This window comes from Cyclospora cayetanensis, unplaced genomic scaffold (genome assembly GCF_002999335.1).
Source record: "Cyclospora cayetanensis isolate NF1_C8 unplaced genomic scaffold, CcayRef3 CcayRef3_contig_26, whole genome shotgun sequence".
Taxonomy (NCBI): domain Eukaryota; phylum Apicomplexa; class Conoidasida; order Eucoccidiorida; family Eimeriidae; genus Cyclospora; species Cyclospora cayetanensis.
The window spans coordinates 60520-88492 of record NW_020312214.1 but is presented as its reverse complement, the minus strand read 5'-3'; the positions used below and the strand labels follow the sequence as shown (position 1 = coordinate 88492).

Genomic DNA, 27973 nt, shown 5'->3' with positions numbered 1-27973 from the left:
ATCCCAGACGAGCTCCAGGGATGTTTATCTCGGTTTATTTGTTGGCTTAAAAGGGCTGTTGGACCATTGAGTTTCCGTGCTGCGCGTGAGCGAAAGCCATGCGGTGCATAAGGGCTATTCAGCAGAGGAGCCCCCAAATGCCCAATCATCCGAACAGCAAAGAAAGGGGTGTCGGCTTACATCAACAGTCTGGCACTACAGGGACGCCTCGTGGGCCCTATTGGCAGGTTCCCATCTGGGCACTTTTTTTGTAGCTGATGAACTCTTCCAACTCTCTTTTCTGACGACTTCTCCAACTAGATATAGTCTGTTCTAAAATGTGTTATGCGCAAGGCTTGTCTATATACGACTTCTGGCTGCCCGCTGCAGCCAGATTATATATTCAGCTCAAAAGCGAACCATTTGTTTGCAGACTGCAGAGCAGAGTCTACCAGCCTGATGAAATGCTGGCGTCCACTTGATCACCAGCTAGGTTAGACTAAACCCTAAGCTTTGGATATGCATCCCGGAGAGCGTGACACGCCCGGCTCCCTGTGGGGAGGGAGCACGTATGCGGGGGTGCAAAGCAGGCTGCTGATTGGTTACCTGGCTGCATTGTGTTGGCACAGGGCAGCCAGCATAGTTTTGAACGTTCACTTGCGGGTGTCCGATGAGGGAGGTGAAAGAAGTTTGGAGCTGCGAACTTGGTGGTGCGTGTGGCGGTGGGCACAACGGTGTAGTGTGTTGTTGTTGGCTACACTGCAGCAAAAGTTGCTGCCTGTGGGTGCGCTGTCGGTTAAGTTGTTCCGTGAGGTGTTGACTCCTTGAGCGCAGCGCAGTGCCCTGATGTGTGTGAAGTGGCTGCTGGCGCTCAATGTCAGTTTTGGCCTCCAGGCTGCTAGAACCACTTCCCGCTGGCTGCCCACTTGCTTGCTGCCCTTCCCTAGTATGATGCAGAATGGACGAGTAACACTTAGGGGAGGCTTGACGCCTCCCAGGTGTCAGGGTCCCAACAGGTTGTTGCACAGAACCGTCCCTCACAGGGCAAGTCTGAAAGTGGCTCTGAAACCTGGACCTGTCCACTGATCTTTCGTGGGGCACGACAGCCGGCTGGTGGTGCTGCGGGGTTGTGGGGCGTTGAGGGCCGCGTGTATACTTAAGGCATGGCTCTTTCCAGTCCCCTGAGCGACTGGTGATTTCTTCAGTGTTTGCTGATGATTCATGTGATAGGTTTTGGAGGGGAGCGAAATTTGCAGCTTCCAATGGTGGCTGGCGGCGCGGTTCTGCCGTTCGTCCCAGCGGCTCTTTCTCATGCACCACCTTCAAAGTATCTCGCATGCCCTGAAGCTGCTGTAACACCCACAGGCCCAATTGTGCGGCTGGCACCAACTGCGCCAATCCAGTGTCCGTTTTATCCTGTGGACGTTTGATGGCTGCAGAGTTGACATGCTTAAGAGTGCCTGCAAGTTGCTGATCAACGAGGAGTAGCTGTTGCTCCAAATCCTTAGTTCTCTCCTTGTTCGCAATAAACTCTTTTTGGAATCGCCGTTGTTCCTCGTCAGTGCGCGCCTTCGCTGCAGCGTGCTCCGCTACTAGAACCTGCAACTGACGGAGCTCTTGAGAGCTTTTTTGGAGCTGCAAAAGTAGTCGTTCCTTTTCATTATCGTCCGCTGGCACTACCGGCGAGTTCCCAACTCTGAGGCGTTGATGGTGTATCTGCTCTTGTAACTCTGAGACCCGCTGCCGGAGGGCGCTGAGCTCCAGCATATGATTTTGCTGCTCTTCATTTGAACGCTTTTCAAGGTACTGGCACCGATCGTCTCTCGCCTGCACTTGCTGTTGTAGCCCACTTATTAGTTGCCGAAGCTCGTGCAATTCTTCATGGCCCCCCATCGTCGTATTCTGCTTTCTCTCACATCCCTTCAGCGGGTGTTCGCTCGCCTTCGGAACCTGATAAGCCAAATAAAAATCAAGAATTGAAAGCTTGCACAGAATTCGCCACATTGGGCACGAAGGGGTTCCAAAGCTTGCAAATGACCTCATGGACGGTTTAGTGCCAACACTCCTTAAGCACATCGAGGCGAGCTCTTCGCAGCATTGGCACTAATTTTAAGGGAGGCACAGCAAAGTGTTGAATAAGCAACACTAATTGTCCAGGGGTTTGGTGTTCTTCTCTATGCCGCGAGACTAATCTTACAATAAACAGGCCGTCAAAAATGTAAGGAGGGTTGATGAGGTGATTACCTCGAAGGTACCCCAAAGCGCGTGACTGGCTCTATTATGGTCCACCTGGATTAATTTATTGCTTACGCTCGAGTCCATTTGGCACCGGGCTGCATTGTGTGCTTGGATACGCTCTTGTGCTACATATATTCGTAAAGTTGTCCAGCCAAACTTTAAAAGCCGGTGCCGCTGTAGGGCTGCTTGGAAAGAGCTGAATAACGAAGCTGCGAACCGCAAATTTGTGGCAATGCGACGTTGCCGCCTCAAGTGAACTGCCTGTATCCAAACCCTCAAGATCAACCTGAAAAGACAAAAGCTGCGCCTGAAGGAAGCATTATTTAGAGACAAGGGACATGGTGCACAAAATTAATGCGGATGACAGTTGCCACCTGCAAGCTAAACTAAGATCCCGAAGCTGTCTCCCTCTAATCACCTTTGCGTAAGAAGGGCTGTGCGCCGCGTTGATGCAGCATTCATCCACTTGACAGCTCTGATCATGGACAAAGCTTCACGTTTGTCATCTGGGGATTGATTTGATATCCTAAAGCCATCTAGCGGGGAACGTGCTGACTGAGCAAACTCTGCTGAACGTTCGCGATGGACTTGTGAAGGAGGGTGTTGTAGTTCCTGTGTTTGTGCCGATACATGATGTTCCCTCTTTTCATTGCATTCCGATGTTTCATGCGAGTTCTTTCCGGATTGCTGCCCTCCGACATCACAAGTATGGGATAGGAGGGCTTGAGGGCTTCCGGACTGATTACGCCATGTACATCGATTGAGCTTACTTGAATCGCCCTGCTGATTCTCCTCTTGGGGCCGCTGTCGATTGCGTCGCTGGCTAAGAAGGAGCTGAGCACGAGCCATCAGGTGATCAAGTCTCCGAATACTAGTTGACAAGGTGCTCTTGCGGTCATCTTGGGAGAGACGAAAGTTAATAGAGTCACGCCGAGCAGCGGACCGCTCCACGCATGCTAGAGAGTGAGCTGTTCTGACAGTTCGATTAGCGATGTTCGCTGCAAGGCGTTGCGTGTCATCTCCACGAACGGATACACTATCATCTGGAGACAACTCGGGCTCACCTACTATTTCTGTGCGCCCAACTGCAATACCCTCTGAAGAATCCCAGGAAGTCAGATCTGCCATTCGGCTACCCCCAAGACGCTGTGGCTGTACATGTAGGCTGCTATCTCTCGCCTCAAGAGATGTTTTGTTCGATGGTAGCACACCGCATACGCTTGATGGACGCTGGTTGTTCTTTAAGCCCGCTCCTCCAACAAGACGACTGGACTGCGGCAGTTGCCTGGAAGCTGAACTGCGCGTTGTTCGATCCCTTTCTCCCCTTGCAGCGGCTGCAATAGCTGATGCAGCTAACATGGCAGCAACAGAAATTTCTTGCTGGCGCCGTTGGTGGCGTTGACACTGATCTTTTGCTGGCAACGGGGGTGATGCAGCACTGTCCAATGAATCTGAAGTCCTATCATAACCGCGACCTGCAGACAGAGACTGTGCTCTTATTTTCTCTCGAGCCACTTCCGGAAGAGAACCCGAAGTGTTTACTTGGCTTTTTTGGCCAGCTTGTATGCTCGGGCAGTGGGATCTAGCCCCATTAACGCTAGCTGGCTTCACAGCCGGTATGGGTGCAGCCCCTGCAGCTGTAGATATTTCACCTCGCATAGTTGGTTTATCCTGGACGCCTTCAAAATGCTGGGATTCCTGCTTGTTGCCCGTTTGGTTGTAGCAATGAGAATCGAAAGACCGCTGGATTGTGGACGACGCCACTGATGGGACTACCGGGGCTGCGAGAGCTGCCTGAAAGATAGCATCGGACGCTTCTAAAAATGACCCGCCGCTGCTGCTCAGACGAAAAAGCATGACATTGCATCTGTTGGCTCCTGTCGCCTTGCCTGTCAATCCATTCATAAATGCATGCTCAATCACATCCAGTGAGCTTTGAGGACTCAGAATAGCTGCAAGCTCACGTTCCCCTTCATCTCCAATGAAGGCAGCAAGCTCCTCGACATTTCTTCCGCAAGGTGCGCATGCGGCAACGGGCAGCCGTAACTTGACCTCATGCTGCAGTTCCGTTAAGTGTACGCAGTGCAGAGGGATATGCAATACTCCAAGCAGGTCACTTGGACGAGGGAGTGAAGCTGAGGCGTTTCTGACTTGAATGCTACTACAAGATATATGAGCCGCTGAAGGGCTTGATGCCGAGAAGTCTCGGAACAAACCCACTGATAAAACCTGAAAGATACAAAAACGCGAACCAACGCACTAGAGTGCAAGGGGCAGAACCAACGGAAGATCCGATTAACAAAGTATGCACAAAGGTAAGGCGCGAATGCAATGTAAGCTTGCAGCTTACAAATATAGCTTGAAGATTGTCCCTTTTCTGAAAGTCTTCCTGCCTAAAAGCATCAATATCTTCAGGCATGGGCCTCTTAGGAATAGTTACTCCTTCAATAACCAGTGGCCCTTGGCCCCAGGAGCTAGAAACAAGCGTTGGCGGGGGGAGTGGATGAGAGTTGCATTCTGGTGAGCTCGGTCCCGATTCTGGAAAGGGCCTACTAAGAGACTCAGCTTCAGGAACCATGCTGTATTTGTATACTGCACAGTAAAGATTCGGCGTCCCATAGGAGACACCGCTGCCACGCCAACGCGCCGGCCCAGTAATAACTCCTCTCATGGGAATTGCCCTAATCCTCTCCACTTGATTACTTTGGTATGGCCTTGTATCATGAAGATCCTGTGTTTCTCCCAAGCGAGCACCGATGTGCTGTATCATGCTCGCATGAGCAGGCCCTTTACCCTGAAGCATAGAGGGGAGCCCCGAGCTGTGCGGGGTTGATGGACGGAGGCAAGTGTCCACTGATACACCTGCTGCAGAGAGGAATGGAGCGTCTGACATTGCCTTCTCACCGTTAAGGCCTGCAGGCCGCTGCCGACCCACTGAATTGGGCATTGTAATATTCCCTGGGCCCATAACGCCTCATGCATCATGGGATTATTCTTCTCGGTTCATTGAGTTTCCTGTTTAGCACCCGTCGCGCCGGGTACCTTGATCCCGTCTCATGCTGTAAGCCACACCATGCCTAACCACTGGGCCAACAATCTCCGAGCCACATGCTTTCCGGTCTTCCCATTCGGCATAGACTCTAACAAAGCCTCCAAATAAAACTATTTTTTCTAGTGTATAGGGGCCTTCGGCCACACACCGCGAGGTTGAGCCGGAAGGATCAAAGTCTTCCTGAGCTGCCCCAGCTGCACAGCAGCAGTAGTGCTCAACGAAGCCAAATCAAAAGACCTCCGTCAACTAAGCGTTCTTTATGAGCACCAATGCCTTATATACATAATGCGGGAGCAAGAAGACACGCAACTTTGAACCAATGAAGCTGCGTTTGTTGCGCTAAGAGCACTGCTCGCAGCTCTCGGGCGGCCTCACGACCATTCGGCCCCTCCACAAGGTAAGGTATGGAGGTTTACATCAGGGCCTTCCAGTTTCAAATCTTTCCAAAGCTATTTTAGGGCGATACCCTTCGGTATACACCGAAATTTTCGGGCTTGTGAACGAGGGCGCAATCCAGTTACACAGCCGTGCTTCCTCTCTGGCGGATGCGTGTGTGTTTGCCTACGCCGACGTTCCTGTATTCTCGCTTATAAGAGAGTCTTCATTTTCGATCCATGCCCACTTATGCAAATTTCTAACTAGGCATCATTGTTTGAGGCATCTCTCTCGCCGGTCCTCCCTGATTTATCGAAATGGTCGTTGCAGCTACAGCCTAACAAGCGCGCATGCCCTTGAACTAATTTTCTAATACCACTGTATTAGAATTAAATGCACCGATGAAGACGGTCCCGAGTGAAGCGCTTTGAACTTGCTGGCCATCTGTCCACCACCTCTGGTAGGTGGTACGTTTAAAGCCTGTGCCGCTTGTTCAATCTGGCTGTCGAGGATTGGCACCAGCCCAGGTACCTCCTGACTCAGTTTGCGGTCTCCAAACGTGCACTGTTCCTTCTGAAGCACCAGTAAGAAGACCTGCAAAAGCGTATGAGTCAGAGTGTGACGGAGGCTCATACTTTCCCTGAAATGCGCTGTCCTTACTCCACACCTACATGTGGGTGAGTTGAGTCAGGAGGCATCTCAACTGGTGAGGATCCAGGCCAGTCGTACACGACAATAAGCCGGGGAATTTCCAAGCACAGAAACGCTTTCTTGATGAGCCTTGCTCTCTCTTACGAACACAACATGGATTAGTGCCAAGGCGAATGGGGAGAATCAGTCAGAAACCACCGGGGGTGGACTTCATGATCAGTATCTTCCCAACCTAGCAGATTTCCCTTACACGGCCAATGCATCCAAAGCTTATTATGACGATTTCGCGATGGCGGAAATGCTGCTCTGTAAAGCACAGTAGCGGCGTGACGATGCCTCTAGGGGGCGCGACTCTAGGAATTATGCTACCAACTGCCAGCCTCAGCATTGGTTCACGTGGTTGAGTGAGGCTGCTCATTGGGGTGAGAGCGCATCTGGGGTGTACCCAGTCTAGAAGGAAGTCGACTTGTCTGGAAATTGAGAGGCGAATCGAAGCCCTACAAGCCGCCAGAAGGTTTTCCGATCTTTTTCGCCATGCATGCTTTAAACAATGGTTTGCTAGTGACTCCGTTATGATGATTGCATTACAAGGAAATTTATCTACCTTGTTTCTTGTATCCAGTGATCTTCCGCGTAATCTTCCCAAGTCGAATCAGGTACACGCGTGTACGTAAGATGGGCATTTTTCACCTTAAGGCGTAAGGCCCTGAAAATATATTAAACGATAGTTGTCCTCGTCTATCGAACCGCGAAGTCGGCGCTCTTGGAGGCAGTTGCTCTCTTTGAGATTTTGTTCCATTGTGAAAAGCGGAGCGTAAGCCTTTGCATGAACCATTCCGGCAGAAGATAAGGTAATTCTTTGAAAAGGCATTTCAAAGTGCATTGTATCTCGACTTTTTACTAGAAAACAAAACAACAGTTATACCCCACCGGTGGTGTCTAGCTAACCTGCACTGGGCTGTCGGGAAATCTGTTCTTGGGAGGTAGTACAAATTGGCTTGTTCAATGCAATTCTTTGATGCCTCTTGTGCATTCCGTATCACTTTTACGGCTTGCACGGCAGCACGACTAAAGAGCTTCTCCCTTGTCGCACAATGAGACACACCTCGTGTGCCACACCGTGAAAATGGCAAGATAACCTGGTGAGCCTGATCGTTGCGCATTTAGTCTTTCCACAAAACAACAAAGTACTATTCAGTGTACATGGTTACTTTGGTTTGCATCCTCACAATTCCTGGTAGGGGCTAATAGGGGGATCTATGGGTTATCAAACTGTCTGAGTTTTCCTGTGTAGGAACGTTTTATGTTATCGCATAGAGTGGCCAGCCTTGCGCATCAAAAGAACATATCATACCTATGGGCTAGACCAGCACTGGCAAGATAATGGCGGCAAGCGTATTGCCTACAATTTATGCCTTGCAATGTGGGCCTTAGCGTCACCCTAACTCTGCTCTAAACTACGGAACATTTTTCGTATGACTTCGCATCAAGCCGAACAGCCTCCGGAAGCTATGGATCTCCAAGGGGCTTGCCTTGTCTGAGGCAACCAGCTGCTAAATAAATTGCTTAAGGCCACACGTTCAAAAAAAAACAAACTTCAGGCCACGGGAGGGTGCTTAATGAATTCTTCAGAAGCCATGTTCCACAATCGGCAGATGGTGGATACCGATTAGCCAGCGAAAAACACGTTTGACCACAATTCACGCTTTCCAGTAGGAGAAAACCCACTAGTATAGCCAAAGGAACACACGATGACTTTGAAAATGCACCCACCCTCTATTGAGGCTTTTGTTTTTTTAGTTGTTTGGAAAATACACGGGAGCAACAAGAAAAGCAGAATGTGTTAGTGCTTCTCCAATCTGCTTTGAAAGGTATATCCCAGACGGATCCACTGGCAGTAGCGAAGGAACGGCAGTGTTCCAGTTGCAGCAAGACTGTTTTCTTGCGTCTCGTTGATCGGGTTGGCGATAACGATGTAAAGGCTTGTGATAATGGAAGAGTATGGCGATCAGGAGTAGAAGGGGAAGCCATACGTGCATCCAGCGAAGCATTGCAGGATCTTGCAAAGCTGGTGGTTTCGTGGTTGGCTCCACGACGGCCTGGGAGCAAACAAAGGAACGATAGGGGTTGTGCCTCTATCATCATAAGGCGATGAGCATGGATGTTTGTGCCACTTATGTACATTTGCTTTCTGCATAGATCACACTATCGGAAACATCGTTTGGCTCATGCTGTGGCGACAGTAAAATAACAGCGTCCTTAAATGCACACACTGGTAAACAGCAGAGCATATTGAGGACGGATATCACAGGTGAACATGCAGTAGGTGCTTCAGAAGTGTCTGAGCAGCCTGATGACACTGCGCCTGTTTTACCTAGGAAGCCAATGAAGAACTAGGCGTAACAACCACAAACCTCATGACTAGCATCAAGCATCTGGAGCAGCTTTATCATATTAACATATTAGTACGCGTTCGAGATGTGACGTCTGCCGGAAAAATTATAGAGCAACCAATGAAACAGTCCCGACACAGTAGACAGTGCCACTGGATGAGACCAGAATACGTACTGGCTCCTGGATATTGGATATGAGCGTACATACTGCAGTCAGCATGCCACGATAGTGAGTGCATCTGGTTTCCGTATATAGCTGACAACTCCAAGCCTCGTGCGGCCAGTCATGGGGCTCTGCTATGCACCACAATACGCTCTAGAAGTAATATCAAGAAGCAATTCACATGCCATCCTTTTCCTGACGAAACTCGAATCCAACACGGAAGAAGGTAAGCCATTTGCATATACTACAGATCAATACGGGGACAAGAAAATGTACTGAAGTGTAAAACCACCATAAACCACGACATATTAACGAAGAATGTGACTCACACGGACTCTGCGCTAATATTCACAAAATAATTTCACACTGAATCTACGAAGCAACCTTGCACTACTGCCGCCGAACCCCTAGCTCTCACTTATAGAGAGCGTCCTTCCGTTAAACAATAATACGCACTGGCTGTTCCTGTACACAGTATGGCGTAAATTTACTACCAAGTGTTCCTAGTGAAAGAGAAACAGCACACGGGCTTTGCACAGAAGCTCAGAGTGTGACCCTAGCAGTGCTGACAATACGCTTATGAAGATTTCCATCCACTCCTGCCTTGAGCATGGCTAGGTAGCCAGGCTGGCATGAAGACACATCATGGAACGTCGTAGCAATGGGGACTACATGGCACGTACTGGCTTTGGATAAGCACCCATCAATTTCACAAGTTGATAACGAAAATGTACAAGCCATTGAACCATCTCACCACCTTACATCTTCACAAAGTGCTGCTTCATCAAACCTGAAAAGCCCCTCTGCCTGCATGCAGTCTAATCCGTTTTTAGCGCCGTGGCTCCTGCTAATAACACGATGCCTATGCTCGACTCTATTAGCACTAATCGGCTTTGGACTCCATGTAGCCGGCAAATGCATTAGCTGACCAAACCATAATTGGTGGTTGGATGATTATTACCAGGAAGCCAGACTCCTGTAGATGAGAAGCACAAGTTCGGATGCAGCAGCGCAGGCAACCCATGGGAGACGCACAGCCTTTGCCTATGCACCCAGGGCAAACATAATTGTACGGACGCTAAGTTCGCCAGGCCTGCCATCATCGCAGCTAAAGCACAGACAGAACACCTGTAGAAATCTCGCCTTTGTCAAACTTCTACCTAGCCCTCTTTTTCCTGACTGCAGCATAGGCAGTCTTGTTGTGACAGGCAACGGAAATGGGGAACCTGTGTGCACTGGATGTGATATGAGGAAAAGAGTCTTGCATAGCAAGGTGGTATACCAATTGTGGCGGGTACGGCGAACAGATCATGAAAGCACGAGGCAAGTGGCACAGCCTTGAACAAACCATACGCATGGCCTGTTATTCCGGCATATGAAAGTGATCAAAACAACAACAGTTACATTCACATCCCAAACATTAAATATAAAGCAAATCTATCAACTTAAGGTCTGTACCACGGTTCTAAGCATTGTAGCATTAGTCGAACGATCCACAGGTAAAATCAATAATCACTGCATCTTGCCTCAGCTCGCCCACCGCGTGCTGTGCTCACAGTCGATAGATGTAGAAGAGCTTACATATTTTCGACTAGCCGTGAGAATTCCGTGCTGTATTTATTGAGCTGGACTCCTCGAATAGTACGTGGAGGATGGATGCAGTTGAAGCGCACTTTTGTACTTGATGGAACGCTGGGCACATTGGACTACATGGATATACACCAGTATACCTAGTAGGAAGCATGCTCACAGTAAATCACAACAATAGAGAGTATATTTATCACATAAGGGTCGAGGTCGTGTAAACGCCAGTGCACGCTCTCTGCACACGAATAAAATCAAGCGGGAATTGGCCGTTTCCCGCCACATGGCACAAGAGCGTAGACAAGTAAAGTTGCTTCCAGAAACGGTATCTGATGCTCCCCTGTCAGCAACTAAACAAATGCAAGTAAAAAGTGATGCGGAAGAGGACGGATAAGTATGTATGAGACAGGTCGAGGTACCCATAGGCGTTTTGATCCTATTCCGTGGAGGTAAACGCATTGTACTGCTTCTCAAAACACATCTAGCGAGACGAAAAGCTGATTATATACTAAATCGGTTTGCTCACTGCCTGCTTCTGAGAATGCATTATTTGGTGGCGTCGTGACAGCTAATTTACAGAATAGCATGGGCACAGTACTCCATGAATGGCCGTTTGGTAGTGTCAGTGAGTAGTACGCCAAATTTACGGAAAAGGCGCTGTACACAAATGGGCGCTGGGAAGCAGTTTGAATATATCAAGGTGGTATACGTAATTAAGCGTGTGCCCAGACATCCAATGAGGCCCTTGGGGTTCGGCAGCGATGCTTAACTGCCTTTTTGAGCGCACTTCCGTTTCCTGCATTGGGACAAAGGAGAGGCAAAATTAAACGAAAGATAAAAGGGGGAAAGAAACATTCTGCGTATACCATGTAAGCATGAGAGTAGTGGCGGTAAACACAGTTTCTTTATAGTTGAGGTTGATATCAAGGCACATACGTACACCTGTACCCCACGATGACAAAACCACGGAGCTTTTGCTGCACATGCGTGTGAACAGACGCTTACTCGCTTGATGAATGCGGAACTACGCGCAGCAAAGGAACAAATATCCCCTCGCAGCGTAAACTTCGAACAAGGTCCGAACAGGTACTAGGGCTGTGATAAAATGTAGACCGATACACAGAATTCTTTTAAATTTCCATATGCTTCAGTCGCGCACGGGTGAGCAAGCTGCCCAAAGGGCGACAATTGAATTAGTGCTAGTTTGACAGCCTAGATACAAGATCATTGACAGCTACATTACATTCGCTGCACAAGGTAAGCCTTAGAAGTAGACTTCCAGAGTAGTCCAGCAAATACAGGTAAACAACCGAAACGGGACGCTACTAGCAGAATGGGACTGTTCGTATGCATAGGCATTCACTGACTAGCGCCACGGCAACGTTACTACCTTAAGTGCACAAACTTTCAAAACAGCCAGAGGCTCCAAAATAACTTGCGCCATTATGGAGACACTGCCTTTGGAGAGGCCATCAGGATCATGAGGCTCAAACATACCTGCTTCCGCTGGAAAGGTTTTTAAATGGATGAATATACACCAGTTCCACACGAGCAGTTGGCTATCCCGTAGTATCATCAGCACGCTGAGCGCCGCACTATTCGCAGCCTGCTCTACTCACTTCCTTGAATTACGTTGGCCCAGGCCCGAACCGTCCAAATTCATGCACTACTCGCTGTGCGGTGCCATGCCTGCAAGCATTACCAGATAATAATTACATCTACAATAATCTACACGCGCTTGAGCTACATTAGCGTACTGCTGCCCCCGTGGCGGCAAAGCGTAGCCCTAGAATATCAATTTTCCATTGGAAGTATTGGAATGTCCACCCCCTCCCCCCCCTCGCAAATTTTGTATTGTGCAGTATAATCCTTGGCTACCTACCCACTGTGAGAAAGTAAAAGCTTCATAGTATTGACCAATCCTAAAGCCTTGGTAACGCAAGACGGGTAAGTGGACATTATCCTTTTTCAAGTAGGAGAATTCTGGCGATATGTGCTTATATGGGTATGTATGCCTCGCACTAAGTGTCGTGTACACTGGGTACTCCTAAGTGCTTCATGCGCATCGAGTGGTTAGCATCTAACCGTTGACTCGTGGGCGATGCGCTAAAAACTAATCACGCTGATCAGGACGTTCCCTAAGCTTAAGTCCTTCAATAATGAAACACTTCGCTTGGAACATCTTAGTGGCATGTTCATATTGTCAAAGAGCAGAACGAACTCACCGGCTTACAGCATCCTGTGCCAATGGAACAAGACAGCACACGACGCACTTATTTGCAACCTTATCTCTGCATAATCGTCACCAATACAGTGCTCTAGCTGATGCCAGCAAATCCACTGCCCGCACGAAGCCTTACTATCTAGTTTTAAAAATACCCGATTCCAGCTAACTTGTTGGGTCTCCTGGCTCTCAGTTGTGCACTACCACCTGTTGAGCCTAAAAGCATCCACAATTAGTGATGTAATCTCACAACCTGAAGAGTGCAGGCTTTTACTTGCGAAAGTGCCAGCAGTAGTGCTGTGGATCGCACTTACCACAGCATGCTATCCTAGCTCAGCTAGTCTATACAGGAATACCCTGGTAAACACTTATCACTATTAGTAGGCTGACACACTAGCACACCTGACATGAGCATTTTGCGGAAGACGGCAGAAGCTAGTTCTCATGTCTGAAATAATAAGCATACGGTGTTGGCTTGGTAAATGTAGTTTGCCTAGAGATGATGGGCCTGGCCCCTAAGTCTCAGCAAACGGGCTCGTGAATCACTTTGTTGCTGACTAAACATAGGTGTTTTGTCGGAAATAAACTGAAGTATGGCGCAAGCAGCGATAAGAGCGTTAACGTGGTACGTGCGACTCTCATTCGATGCCATACTCAGCAAAACCCTCTGACAATACTACACCCGGTTCGCAGCCCATGATTGCAGAAGAAAGTGACCTGATTCACAGCCTGCAAAAGGGCTGCACAATCACATTGCAATGTCCCTGCCCCAGGTGTTTATGTGCGAGGTGGGGTAGGGCTGGACTTCTACTGACACCAAAACTAAGTCGATGCAAAATCTATCTGCATGCCCTATGGACTGAATATCCAAGCTTGTAAATTTTTGGGAGAACTTGTACGCACAAACTCACATTCTTTAAAGGATGTGTACTTCGGTACCGGTCCTTATTGATATGCGGTGATAAGCTCGGTATATTGAACGAAGAACGTGGATCCCGTAGCCCAACTACGTGATACATACTCTCTAGACCGATAACAGATGCAAAAGTGATCTCTTTTCATTCATAAGACACTTAAACGATTGAAATCACGAACAATCATAACGCGGTTACAACCACGCTACACCCCCACGACGATGACACTGATGACTACGGTAGGGCGCTGGGAACTGAGTTATAGACAGTGCAGAAGAAATTAAAAGCGGTCGGTAACTCAGTACAAATCTCACCGGCTGCGCTCGTTTGGTATTGCCTCTGCCTCGCAAGAGCAATGGAAACGCAGGCAGGTGATTTCTCACTTGTGGGGCCATGAAGTTGAGCCGATAACGCAATGTTACAGACTACTACCAGTGGTCTATGCTGATCAGTTTCCACAGAGCCTATAGCATGAAACGGACTGAAAAAACCACATGTATAGGTGTAAATGTGGGACAATGATGGGCGTTGGACCGCGGTGGTGGCCACAGGTGTGTTCAGCACTAGGCTCACCTTAAAGAAGGGACATAGACGCACAACGCATGCGACAGGCACCGACGTTCGTACCAAAGCTCTAGCTGCTTGCTATGCTCGCTGGACTGCATGCACCCGGGAAAGGGGTGTCAAGGCAACAAATAGAGAACGGCGCTACATACTGCAACTCGATAAACTCAAAGCATATACATTTCAAGAGTGAAGGTAGGGTAAAAACGGTCAGTTGGAGAATCGGCTCGCTGCAACATGCCAAATAGCACTACAGATGCCAGCGCGACAAACCCTAGCTTTGGATGCCGCACACTGTGATGCAGAATTCAGACGACAGCTTTGCCATTCAAACTACTTGTAGCAGAATCACACCCGCCTTCAGCATGAAGTACTCAAATGCCACGTACAGGCTTGCGATGGAACGATTGGCACTCCAGTTACTCGCTCAGCTCACACAAGAGAGAGCGGAAAATTTGACGAGGGGCCGTCGAATCTGCCGCCTACCAGTTTGCACACAGTATTGGCAGCATCGCCACTTACAATCTGTCAACCAAACTCACACCCAGATACGTGCATCAAATGAGCGACTTCCTTGGCCATCATTCCATCAGGGGCAGCAGATGCCAGCTTACGTCCTGTGAAAAGCCCGTATATCACACCTGTGCAACGCGCTAGTACAAGACACGCCTATCGGGATTTGAAACAAAATATTTGATAGCCGGGGCTTGGTAGCTCTTTGCCCTGTAAAAGCTAAGCTTGCAGTGTCCAAAAGCCGCAGACAATTCGTCCAGTAGCTACGGCCATGCCAGCTCAATGAAAACCCACCATTCATTCATGCATAAATGATACCTGGACCTGTACGATCATAGCCAATATTTTGGGCTTTATGCTCGCAGACCACCCTCTGCTTTTGGGGTCACAAATGTCTAGCAGGCATAAGTAGTGACAGATGTAGGTATTCCCCAAAATCATTCGAAAAACGCGTTGACGATTTATTTAAAAACCAATCTGCAGACGAAACTTTGAGACATAACACTGGCAGAATTATCCGTCGGCAACCTGAGACACCCGGTTTGCAGTAGGGGCCTAAGTGCGATTATCTATGGGTAAGGCAGAACCTTGTTATATCACACGGGACATCAAATCAACTGGGGGAAAAAGCTGTTATCGATACAATGATTAGACGCCATGCGTTCCCCTCCAGGATCACTAAAATAAAGGAAGACAGGAATCGCATTACTCACCAGCTGTTTCGTGATGCGTCAAGAGCGCTCTTTGACCGCACTGGATTCCTCAAGTCACACTAGCATGCGAACGGGCGAAATCGTGCGATTTGCCATACAGCCCCGAAGACATGCTGTGCTGAATTATATTTTCTGTAGTGTGCCTTACTCTCTGGCGCAAAAACATTTTTCGTCGATTTTTACAAGAAGCATCAAAAAAGTAAAGTACAATACTCGTCAGTAGTAGCCTGCTAACTGGTGGACAGGCAACGATCTCATGCAGTACAAGAGAGTTTGCTCCTGCCAAAATAGAGCTGAAGCACGCCATATCGTTTAAAGGGAAGGAGAAGTGCATAAGTTAGCATTATGATCCAAAGGAAGTGATGCATAGCGTTGGTGGCATGTGCAGACTCCATCTGCTAATCCGCTGGCTTAAATCAATAACAGCTTTTCCTAAAAATGCAGATAGGGCCTCCGAGGGCAACCCGACTCACCGCCCGCTGTGAACAAGCAGAATCACAGAAGACTAACAGTGCCAAAATGTACCAGGAGAACAAGCAATTTTGGGAGACGCTGTTGTGCGAAAAGTATACTGCATTGTACTGTGCCCAACTTTAAATCAGATAAACGAGCGCTGCCTAAGTGGATTCAGGACGCGTAGATGCTCAGCACCACTTCATGAAACTATGTTGTCTGAAACATGCTGCTTAAGTTAGTTGTTCGAAACTTTGGGAAAGTAGAACGCACTATCACCTGGAAACAACATAATTAAGCTGAAGTCCACTAATAATCACGAGAGGCTGTGAAGGCGCTGTCAATTTCGGACTACATGAGGCAAACAGTTGGAATGAGTATATGTAGTAGAGATCCCCGCTAAGTTAAAGAACAACTTACAACCTATGTACACACATTGAAATTACCGTAAACAGCGGATAAGATTGTTGCGCATCAACACAGCGTACATCTAAAGTTATTGTCATTTATTTTTGAGGAATGTTGCCTCGGTGCCAGACTACCTTACAGGCTATCAAACCCAAGGCAATTATGCCGCACACGCCCGAAGCATTAGTCGACCGTGAAGATGGATTTTTAACCACACCTTCAAGCCTGTGAGAAGTTAATTGATATTGCATACAAGTGGCAAAACTGCAGTGACCTACCAACTAGATCACAAAATATATTTTCGTTTCTTCATAACAAGCGAGGTTTCGATGTGCTCCAAATAAGCGAAGCCGTCTAACACCTGCCAGCAGGACTATGGAAGCTTCTTGACTACACCTTGACGCCAAAAGCTTGACTCCGTTATGAGTGCAGAAGCGCAGCCTCCAGGAAGCTGCAACACTCACTAGCTCCATCTAGGCATATGCCAGAACCAAGGCTCTGCATTGATTTACTATCACATGTTAGTGTGTGTAGGCTGCATTGCTCTCAAACTTTGCCATCATGCTCATACGAGGACATTTACTAGTGTCTTACCCTCTGGTTCGAGCAGACAAGAAAATATAAGTATAGTGACAGCTCCTGAAGTCCCCCACATTGCAAGTCAAAAAACCCTAGACTGAGCATTTATCAACACACGCTACTTTGGGCCTGAACGATACTGCAAAAATCACCTGTAGGGGCCGAGTCATCTCTCACATGCAGCGCATTTTCATGTGCCCAAGAAGCGGAACACGAACATACATCCTATTACAGCAAACAGAGACGAGGTGCGCCAGAATAGCATTACAGCACGCCATACAACTTGATGTCACAAACGAATAAGGTGCATCGAGAGACCTACTCACCTTCTGCAAGAACGGTCTAGATAAGCCAAGCAGAACAAAATTGACGAGAGCTGGGCAGTCACTGCAGTAGGCATCGGCTACGCAGACGCGCTTCTAGTAGTTGCGTTCAAGGTCAGAAACCTACTGCCTAGTGTACAAAAAGCATGCAGCAATTACAACCCCCAAATAACCTTGTCTGCTAGCAAAGCTTGATCCAGGTAGCAACTGAGAAAGGGCTAGGGGAAAACGTAGGGAGATGGAACTGTTTTTTCTGGGGTTGTGACACACCATCTACATGTGTTGGAAGCGGGACACGACTGCAGCAGAATGAGATACAGTTTACGATGTCAAGTTTTAAAGCTCCACGCTTGTTTGGTGAGCGTAAAAGACTGCCTTCTCGTTCCCTTGCCGAAGCTACGAAGTGTGCAGTTTTGTTACGGCAGTGAGAAACGCGTTGCGAAGGCACTGCAAGAAAACTCTCTTCATTATTTTGTAGGAAGCAGCAAGACGCTGAAACGCGTTTTCACTTACAACCTTACATCCACATTCGGGAAAACATTCACAGTACCTGCTACACAAATGGGCTCCTGTTTACACGAACGCAATCCCTCGGGATGGAAAGTTCTCCAAACGCACTGCCTGCTACCACCATGTTACGTTTCGCGCAACGCTTCTGCAAGCCAGTAAGAGGGAAGAGCAACTGCTGGATTTAGGTATGGGAAGGTTGAGGGTCCTAACTCACGAGCTTAAGTTGAAGCATCATACCAAACAGACCAGCTTGCAGACAAGGGTCTGATGACTACCATCTGTCCCAGGTGGTCAGCTCTAGCGAGGTGGATTGCAACGCATGTCAGCTCCAGGTGCACTGGCAGCCCAAAAAATGATCGAGCTCGTGCTTGCATCAGGAAACCTACATCCTGAAGCAGCAGTTCACATGTGGATAAGCTGGGGGTGGTTTTTAAAGCTAGCAACTGAGTCTAGGAAAATAGTGATGCTTGTGAATGGGCCCCACCTTTGTTGCTTAGTGAAACCGATGAGCAGCAAACTTTCGGCGAGGGGATGACACAAGCGGACCAAATCCCTCAAAACACTGGAGAAGCCTACCATCTGAAATTTGCCCACATATATTCCATCAGAGTAAGGAAACCCTTGGATGTCCTTTCAAAAGACATGACCCTCTATTCCTGGTCAGTTATGAACGACCATCGCCCGGTTCAGGGTGGTGCTCGGCTTACGGGCTTAATAGAAGTTGACTCCGAACAAATTTTAGTGCCTGTGTAAAATCTGCGGTACCGGCAGCATTCCCTTCGCCAGAATCTAGGAACTGCATATCCAATTGGCACATGTGCTTTGGCAACCAGCTCACATGCTGTGCAAAATAAAGGAATAAACCGACATGATTAAAGATTGGACAACGAAAGACCACTCACCTTACCTTTCATGACCTCGTATTACACTGGACAAACGAAATCGTACGGCAAAGAAGAGAACGGAATGGCGCTTACCATCTGTAAGTGAATGGTGTTCAAACAGTGTGCAACATGACTGCGGCCCCGATGTGCACACGCAAAACGGGTGTGCAATACATGGCGATCCAGCCAATATCACATACAGCCTGAGCTCCACGGAAAGCATATGTATTATTTATCATCCAGTACCCCATGAGTCACAGCTGAGAATAAAAAATCTGACGTTGCTGTGGAAAAGCAGCACCTGGTGAAAAGGAGAGGACAAAAAGGTCGCAGTAGATGGGGGTGTTGCACTTAACCCTTCTCGTGGTTTTTGGTTGGAGAATGAAGGACAAAGAGCGCGGAATGCATAATTGTCACTGACTGCATGGCCTTTATACACTCACGTCCTGTCGCAGACGGGATACCTGACCATGAAAGTCACTGCAGCCTCGAAGAGGTCGTTAGTGCTGATTGCTGATTGTTGTCTCGCATCTGGAGCACTACGCAAATTGCTTTTCGTAAAAGCTGCGACGTACGTGTCTCGGCAACCCCCCTCACTTACTATCTACATGTGAATGATATAGGTGCAACAAAGCTGTGGTAAAAATGCGTGCAATGCGTTGACGATGAAAAAATCACGTTCTCCTTGCAGTGTGGAGTTTGTTAAGCCTAATTTCTCACTTGCTGTGCGGCACACCATTCATACCATAGGGCACTCGCCGTCAATAAACCCGTGCAAAATCATATGTGAGAGTGTGACCTTGTCGTAAATTACGCTGAAAAACTACAAGAGGACCTTTCAGTCGCGAGGAGGTAAACTGAAACGTATTAGGCCGCGCAGATTAACAGGCAGCTTCGGACAGAACACGCGGACGTACTTCCTCCTAAGGGCATATAGTTGGTGTTACTGACAGAAAAGCATTTTACCACCAGTCCATTGTTGTTCATCACTCGCGATTAACGAAGGACTTTTACGCAGTAGAAGACGATTTAGTTGATGGTGGTCGAGGAAAGGAAGAAGTACATACTGTCTGAAACAAGCAGGGCACCGTATAGCTGCAGATTCATGCAACCCAATCAGGAAAGCCGAACGCACGAAGCTGGGTATGGCTTGCGCATCGAATTGCCTCTGTGCTTGCTCACTAGCTGGAGTACAAGCGGTTGAGGCGACGTGCCGGCTGTATATTCAAACAAAGGCTGTGCCCACTGGAACCAACTGCGAAACAGGTGATTATCCGGTGTGATACCCTGTCAATGTTTTTATCACTAATAGAGGTCCTGCTTTTCGTAATAGGTTTTAAAGAACAGATTACGCATTGGTTTGCAGAGGCATTGCGAGGCTAGAACTGGCAAACAATGTTCTAACTCACCCCCTGCTCGTCAAATATACACGAGTTTACGAAACAGTTTTGTACGATTGGCTTCCAAGAAGGGGTAAGAATGGGATGAATGCCGAACTCACCAGCTATTTCGACACGGATTAAAAATTAAAGCATCTGTCATGTGACGCAGCGGCAATGTCGAGGGTGTACGGGAAGAGAGTGCAGTAACACTTCTTTCGGGTGCATCTTGCTGTAAACATTTTCATGACTGATTAAATTGCAACCTTCATTGAAGTGAAAGAGGCAAGTTGCATTTCGATAAGGCTATTTAGTATCTAATAATGACTAGCCCTTACAGAATATATGTGTGCTGGATCCTTGCTCAACTCACCATCTGTTGCGATACACAACTGATTGATGTCAGTGACCTGCAGCGTCGAAAGATAAGTGGCCCAATCAGCATCTGTTTGCCTCATGCCAACGCTGAGGCCCCATGAAGGAGTTCAGCACCGTTTTCGCCTTACCCTCTATGCATACACAAGCGGGAGTTCAGCGGGGGAATCAAGCACATCTGCATTTGCTTCCAGAGGCCTCTTGCATGCAACGAATATCCAAGCCTGAACGTAAGTCTCATACTGATAATGGCAGCATAAGTTCTGGACCAACTCGGACTCAGTTTTGTTAGTGCCATATGGCCGTACAGTCTGAAAGTGGCGAGATTAGTTTGTGCGGACCACGGAAACAGCTTATTGCACGTCTTTTTCAAAATTCAAAACATACTGATTAATTTTGCGGTACGACATACTGCCTAAACCAAACACGTCGATCCCATCGAGAGCTCAGACGCTATGTGTCACTAAAAATTAATGGTTGGAGGCTTATTTTGCAGTGACCCGTGCTACTTATCTCCATAAAACTCACGATCTATGAACCACACTACGTTGGCTACTATTATGAATGTTGCAAACTACGGAAATCGCCCACTGAAGTCCTCTGAACAAAGTAGGCTAGTTACTATCCCACATGAAAAGTCTTCGAAGACACTGATGCCCATGTAGCATCCATCGCACACACAACGGAAGCAGTTTCTCACTGGCTGGGAATCCACCAGGTTAGCCCTATGTTAAATTCATGTGCTAGCCAACCAGACTCGAAATAGCCTTCAGAAATCTTGCTTAAAAGAGGGCAAGTTGCAATACTCAAGACGGTCTTCTAATGCATAGAAACCACTAACGTACTTTCTGTACACCGCATTTTGGTAGCAACCGGGAGAATAAGACAGTATGTGCCCCTCCACTTCTAGCGCCCTTAGAGGACTGCGTTGCGATATACGATGCCTTCCCAACAAAGGTTCTGGCTTAAGCACTGACTTGGGAGTGTTGCCATAAACTTATCACAGCCACGTACGGCCTGAGAAATCCAGATTAGCGTAATTTTGTTGTAACTGAAAATCTGGCATAGCAGGCTACCTAAATGCGCGCTAACTCGTGGTCATGACCTACCTAAAGGGGAAGCTTGTGCAAAACTGCCTGGGCTACATGTGGACTCACAAACCGCTAAGTTCAGAGCACATAAACAGCACATCCAAGCGAGAAAATGTTTTGCTGATATTCAAAGATGGGAGTTAAACGTGTGCTTTGTTGAAACAATACAGGAACTGCAAAAAATCCATGGAGTGACAGCGCGAAATTTGGGGAACGTTTTTCGTGCATATGTAGCAGATTTGGCCTTTATGCTGCATGCGCTTACAGGCTTCGATTGAAACATATATATTTTGTGCAGCCCACATCCAGAAAAAGAGTCCCATGAAACAAGGTATGCACTACAGTTATTATGCTCCAAAGTATTATGTGGTAAAATATAGTACCCTGCAATAAAAACGCCTTTGGCATAAACGATAATGCCTGGTTCTTCAATCTGCAAGGGGCGACAAAATTCCGGAAAGGCCATCATAGTAAGACTCACAACCTTTTTGCTGTATCTGCTGAAATCCTGTACAGCAAAAACGCAGCACTTCGCACAAAATTGCTTCTGACGCTTCAGCTTTGGCGACGGTTGTGAGGGAAGGTGCAGCATAATGAAGGCTTGTTGGGTACGGTAGGGATGGGTGCTTCCTTTCAATATCGCTACAGCATTCTCGACTCACTAACGGATCGCAACATGACAGAGTCTCAAACAACACACTGGGGAGGGAATACTGGCCTCGTACTGTGTGGTTGCGTAGCACCACACGAAAGCTGGTGGTCGGGCATTCGCTGCAGAAGCTGTCCAATGTTAAGTGTGCTTCTCCTCACCATCTGAATCATAGGTCATTGTGCCGGGCGAGACAGCCTCATATTTACACCTTACTCACAACATTCAACATCTCCACGCCGCCTCCGCACCGGAGATGACTAGAACTTTCGCGTAGTAATGGCCTTTGCTGTGGGTCTACGTCCTTTTCGTAACAGTCTTCAGAGATTCCTGAGGCTACAGGACATATTCTGGCTCCTCTGCAGCCCTGAAATCGAAGCTGGGCCTTCAAGTCCAGCTTCAGTGGGGCGGATGTGTGCTCACATGTGTCTTCATCTATCACATTGTCTGTACCACATGCAGCACATCGTGTCTTATATCAAGAACAGCCATCTTGTCACAGCAAGTCAACTACAATGTGAGAATCAGTTGCATCCGGAGCCTTCTGGTGCATCAGAACCAACAGAATGGGGATGAAGACATGCTGCTTGGCACACTGAAGCATCATCCACGGCTCAGAGTGGCTAGTGAAGCGAGATCATCCTCGTGAAGCTCATTAAATATAAAAAGGAAAGCAAGGTCGATGGAAAAAGCAGCTGGGGTAAAGGGAGAAAGGTCAGCGTACCGGAGGTGTTGGCTATATGGGCCATATACACCGTTAACACGAAAATGGTACAAAGCCACATCTTCAGCAATCGAGCCATTGTCTTTAACTCTCTGCATCTGGAAATTTTCGGACAAGACGAAAAATTTGTTTACTTGCCGCTGGAGGGATTCACACCGGTATCGCGCGAGGGACAGTCTTCTGGCCGGCTGGAAATCACGCTGCTAAGCACCAAGTCATCCTAAAAGCATATACCCTCCACATGTCAGCATTAAAAAGCCAAATTGTCACTGTACGCTACAGGCAAAAAGTGATGGTTTCAATTCAAGGGGGGCGGCGGCCAATGATGCCAGCCGCTGGCTTCCAGTGGCTCCACTGCCCGAAAATACTATGTAAATGGACTTTTCTGAGTACAACAGCAAGAGAAACAGTGATCGTTCTATCTCCGACACCTAATAACCTGAAAGTTGGGTCATCGAATAGGCAGCCCAACCCACGAACAATTACAATCTAAAGTCTATGTGCTGCTCTTCGGAAGAGGAAAGACAAAGGGCGCTGGTACAAGTTCTATGCATATCTGGGCCTGATGCTAAAATAAGCAATACATGCGAATTCTACAGACTGAAGATGTAGTTGTCATGAGTTATTGTAAAAATGGCTGATTGCTGAGTGTATAAAGACACAGGTGCAGTCTGGAGGGACTCCTTGCCTAAATGCTTCATATAGCGCTACAAATGGTTCTAGTAGATGATACACACGTAAATGAGGCAGAATCAATGGGTCTGCACACTGCCTTTCCTTTTGCTCTACTTCTCGAATACTCTAGGCAGTAAATGGAAGGTTTTAAGGTTTCCTTCCACTTGTAGCAAGCTAGGCTCACACTTGTTAAATTTAGACAAAAAATAAAAGTATTAAGTAATTGACTGATCTGTCCTCGAATCCAATTTACTTGCAGATTACTGCCACTTTTATACACGAAGGCGCAATGTTGTGTGCATGCGTGATAGGTGCTATGTGCAGCTAGCTACCAATGATCATAATGCATAGAGGGTGCAGCTAGCGGCACCCTAGTTGTCTCTCCCTTGACGTCCTAATCTTTGGGGAGTACGGGCAGGGGAAGGCGGGAAATATTCTGGACGCCATTCTAATGTTATAAGTGCAATTTAGATTTCACTGTCTTGCAGCGACGACCGTGCATGGAACATTGCTCTTAAACAGGCCCTCAATAACTTTCTTTCAGATTTTCTATATGCTTTGTAGGGCTACGGTTGCCCTTAAGGGTGCTAAACGAGAGCTCTACATTCCGCAGGCAACAAGGATGCTCGTAACACCGTGGCATCTCCATGCTGCTTCCTGTATGATAGGTCAACATTTATGGCATCATGAACAATTATGACAACACTGCAGCTACAGGCATAATTCCAAGGCTTACGCTCTATGTAGAGCTTGCTCCCCAAAGTGCTTCCCTCGAGCATATTTGTAGTGTTTCATCTACTCTCCTTGTATGAGAAAGCTTTTTTTGGCTCTACCTTGTATATAGCTTCAATTTAAGCTTATTTAGTGTCTTTTAAAATAGGCCCCGAGCCCGCACACCTCAAGTTTACCGACATCAAGAAAGTGAGACAACTAGAGTGCTTGTAGCTGCACCCTCGACGCAATCCAAGCATCCACAGCTAGTTGCACACAGCAAGTCGCCCACGCGCACACAACAATGCGTCCTCTCGTTTCGAACTTATATTACTGTGCAATAAATGGGATATTTGACAGACAAGCCAATGAGTCAACTCTTTTATCAATTTTTTGTCACATACAATCAATCTAGTAGAAAATATCTATATATAGCTTGATCCCCTAGATCTTCCCTTCATCTTCAGCCGTGACCACTAATCTGCATTACCTGCTTGTCAAGATCAGCTGCGTAAAATGCGGCGGAAGAGTTCCTGCCCAGTTTCCACTCTCCAGGCAGGTAAAAATGCAAAAACAATGGAAATGAAAGAGAGGTTGTGTGCATTAACCGTAAAGAGACATTGAAAAGAAGAAAGGCATAGACGCTAGCCGAAATCGAACGATAAACGAAAGCAACGCATCCAGAGCGGCGCAGTTGCTCGCTGTTGTAAGAATACTAGAATGTATGATCAACCGGCAATGAGAATAAAGAGGCAAGTAAAATGTGTACAGGAAATCAACGAAGTACAACACACTGCATTCAAGTCAAATGCACCAATGTTCCACAAGTAAATACAGCAAGTGCACGCGGCAGTGTACTTCGAAGCCCGCAAGGACGCACTGGGAAAAGTGTAGGGATGGAATATCTTGGGTGCTTTCGCTTTTTACGTAAGTGCAGATAGCACCTTGACACTGGTAAACAGAAACTATTTGAGTAATGTCCATAGAGGAAGGTAGATATTGGAGGCCAAGCGTGTGCTGGAGAAGGACAATTAGCAAGGTGCGCGGGGAATCCCGTTTCTAGTGACCAAGATAATCAGCTACACACAGCCACATATTCTCCCGCATGCAACAAAGCACGCAGCTGCTTTTATTCAACCACTCAGGTTGGCATTTTCGAACCCATTTCACCAGCGAAGCCCATCTAATACGCCCTCGCCCCGCACTAGTGAAATAATCCAACGCATCTAGCCTGTCCGTGTGGGTAATTTGCCAAGGCACGGACCATATGCTTGCGTGGCAAATTCTGCGAATAATTTGAGGAGTAGTGAAAATTCTTTAGGAAGCATACATTGATAGTTGTGCGTCCACCTCCAACACTTAGGGAAATCAGTTTTTTGGTTGGAGCATTGATTTGTGAGAGAAGCGCAATGATCTTAGTCGCCCGCCCGCAAGCTGACGGCTCTGATCGCGTTTGAGTGCACCTAGCAAAGCTTGCTGATCCATCAGGGGTAATTCTCCAGTCGCAAGGCAAGCAGCCAACTCCTGCTTTTCGTATATCTGGCTTGCTCCTCTTGGACAGTGGGCATTTATTCGCCCTCACTATTCAACTGGCCTGTATATTTTTGGCTTTCAAGGGTGGCGGTGACGCCGAACCACCAGGTGCATCCCCTGTTCGGAGTGGGACTCCTCAGTGAATACCAGGAATGCAGCAGAGCAACAAGTTAGAGAATGTTATCGTATTATAAAGCCACTCAGAACAAAGACTAAAATCAAGTCAAGCAATTAAATCTGTGTGAGCTCTGAGTGCAGAAGGGTACGGTTGGCGCTCTCTGGTCTGCCCATCTGCCTCAGGGCTGGTTCACAGTGGTCATTTTGTTGCCTTCATGCAGGCGGGTCATAATGGCATGCCAGAACGTACTGACAAACTTCGGACTCCTATCCGCTATAAAATTCCCTTGGAAATGCATGGCATGCACTTATGAGTTGGAAATAATTGAGCTGTGGAATAACTGAAGCAAAACATTAATTGCGCATATTTCCTGAGTCAATCGACATCGACGTAGATGCTCTCCTGAGGCTTGACATCAGACAGCACAAAGATAGTGTCCCTACTCAGAGTAGTCCAAATCCGTTCCTGAATAATAATGCTCTGCCAAAAACTTAGTGTCAGGTTGAGCGGCTTCAGTTGCTGACGATCTACGCATGAGAATACATGCTGCTGTGCCGCGAGGCACATCAAAAGCCACCAGAAGGCCCGTGAGGTCTTGTCCATTTGAGCGCGGATCCGACTATGGCCTAAAAAGCATGTTCATGTGCATCGCGCAAAGCGGATCTGCAGTACAAAGTCTGAAATCACAAGGAATTAATTTGAGGCTTTGTTTTAAGTCAGGTAGGTTGGTTTCCAATGTGGTAGTGCTTCGCTCTTTTGTCATCCTGGATTTGGCAAGAATGGTAGATACGTGGGTGTCAAGTGCATACAACTCGCGTATTTTCTATAAGAGCCGTGACTTATTACAACTATGAGTAGCTATGCTGCACAATTGTGAATCGCTGGGGTGTCGCGAGTGCGAGTTAGCGACCAGACTAGTGGTGTACTTTTATCCGTTCCTGGGTTGTAGCGCATGAGGCATCCAAGCCAGCGTACCACCCTAAGAATAGTCCTGAAAAGTCTTCTAAATATATATTTAAGACTAATGGCCGGTTTGGACAGTAAGAGGACGCCCACAGCAAATTCGTTTCCAATTTGATCGTGTAGAGCTCAATTTGCCGTGCTGGATGCTGCTGCTCAACTTTCGTGAAGCGCCACAAACCAAAGCAAATACTTTTATGTATTGTAAACCTGTAGCCTGTTGGCTTAGGAGATCAGCTCCGCTACATCATTAATGTTGGCTGCCAAGAAGGAATAACGCCCACAATCAATCACCGGGAGTTGTAAGGGCCGATAAGCGTGCTTGCTGCGGTTAAGCATTCCGTCTAGGTGGTTTTTTACATCAGTCAAAGGAGCAGCGAACACAGCAAATACAGTAATGAAATTTTGGTATATAGATGCAATACCTTAAAATTTCTTAGGTTTCTTCTCCTGGCTCAATCGCTGCAGCTAAAACACGAATTCCCATGAAACCAAGTTTGCACATGACAGAAAATACTTGAGTGTCTTCACATACCACGGCAAATCCTCGAACAGATGGTGCGTATGCTGTAGGTGTTGTAAATGCCCTTGAACATCTCGCCTGAACACGACATCGTCCATAGAGACAGCCATTAGGCCCTCCTTGGTACCGTCAAAAAATACCCGACTAACTTGATGTTTCACTTTGACTGGGCATCGACAAGTCCAGTAGGCATACACGCATACAAGAGTCTTCTGAACGTGAGTGTAGAGCGCCGTTTCGTGTCTGCCTTTCGGGTGAAGAGAAATCTGTATGAAAGCATCTGAGGTGCCCTATGTTAAGTAGAGTGTTCATCCATGGTTTCTAATGGCAATCGACAAAACTGAAGCATTAAAAATGTTTTCTTCGTCGAGATCTCCGTCAGGTGCTAATAGCTGACGCAGATGCGCCACTTTGTGTCCTTTTCTGACTCCAACGGAGGCTTACACACCAAAGTGGGTGCTAAGTTCCGATACTTTTCCGTCAAAACAAGTCATCTGACTGCTACTAATTTGTTCGCCATGCCGGGTAGGCTTATAAGGTCATTTAACATAACTCAGGGGTGACTCAAGGGCTGCGCCTCACGGGGCGCCAAAAGATCAGTCGGTGGCCAGCCTGCTGACAGCTCGTCATTATATTTTTTCACGAAGTTCCCCATGATACTTGCCCACTCCTGCAATTTTTAAAATTGACTGTTCAAACTATTTTTCTACCAACA

General features: G+C 47.4%; 1 protein-coding gene across 1 annotated transcript; it reads right to left on the bottom strand.

Annotated features, from left to right (window-relative positions):
* Nucleotides 1-24: 24 nt before the first annotated feature.
* LOC34618368 lies at nucleotides 25-5110 on the bottom strand. Its single transcript, XM_026338424.1, has 6 exons — nucleotides 4568-5110; nucleotides 2636-4446; nucleotides 2084-2153; nucleotides 586-1929; nucleotides 200-312; nucleotides 25-79 (listed from the first exon to the last, which is right to left on the bottom strand). Exons 1-6 carry the CDS (start codon nucleotides 5108-5110, stop codon nucleotides 25-27), a joined length of 3936 nt encoding a protein of 1311 aa, XP_026194209.1.
* Between the last annotated feature and the right edge of the window lie 22863 nt (nucleotides 5111-27973).

Coding starts and splice junctions, on each gene's coding strand:
- LOC34618368 (XM_026338424.1), bottom strand. CDS start 5,110: ATGTCAGACGCTCCATTCCTCTCTGCAGCAGGTGTATCAGTGGACACT. Junction 1,930..2,083: donor CTGTGCCTCCCTTAAAATTA/GTGCCAATGCTG, acceptor TTGGCTTATCAG/GTTCCGAAGGCGAGCGAACA. Junction 313..585: donor TGCCAACACAATGCAGCCAG/GTAACCAATCAG, acceptor AACACATTTTAG/AACAGACTATATCTAGTTGG.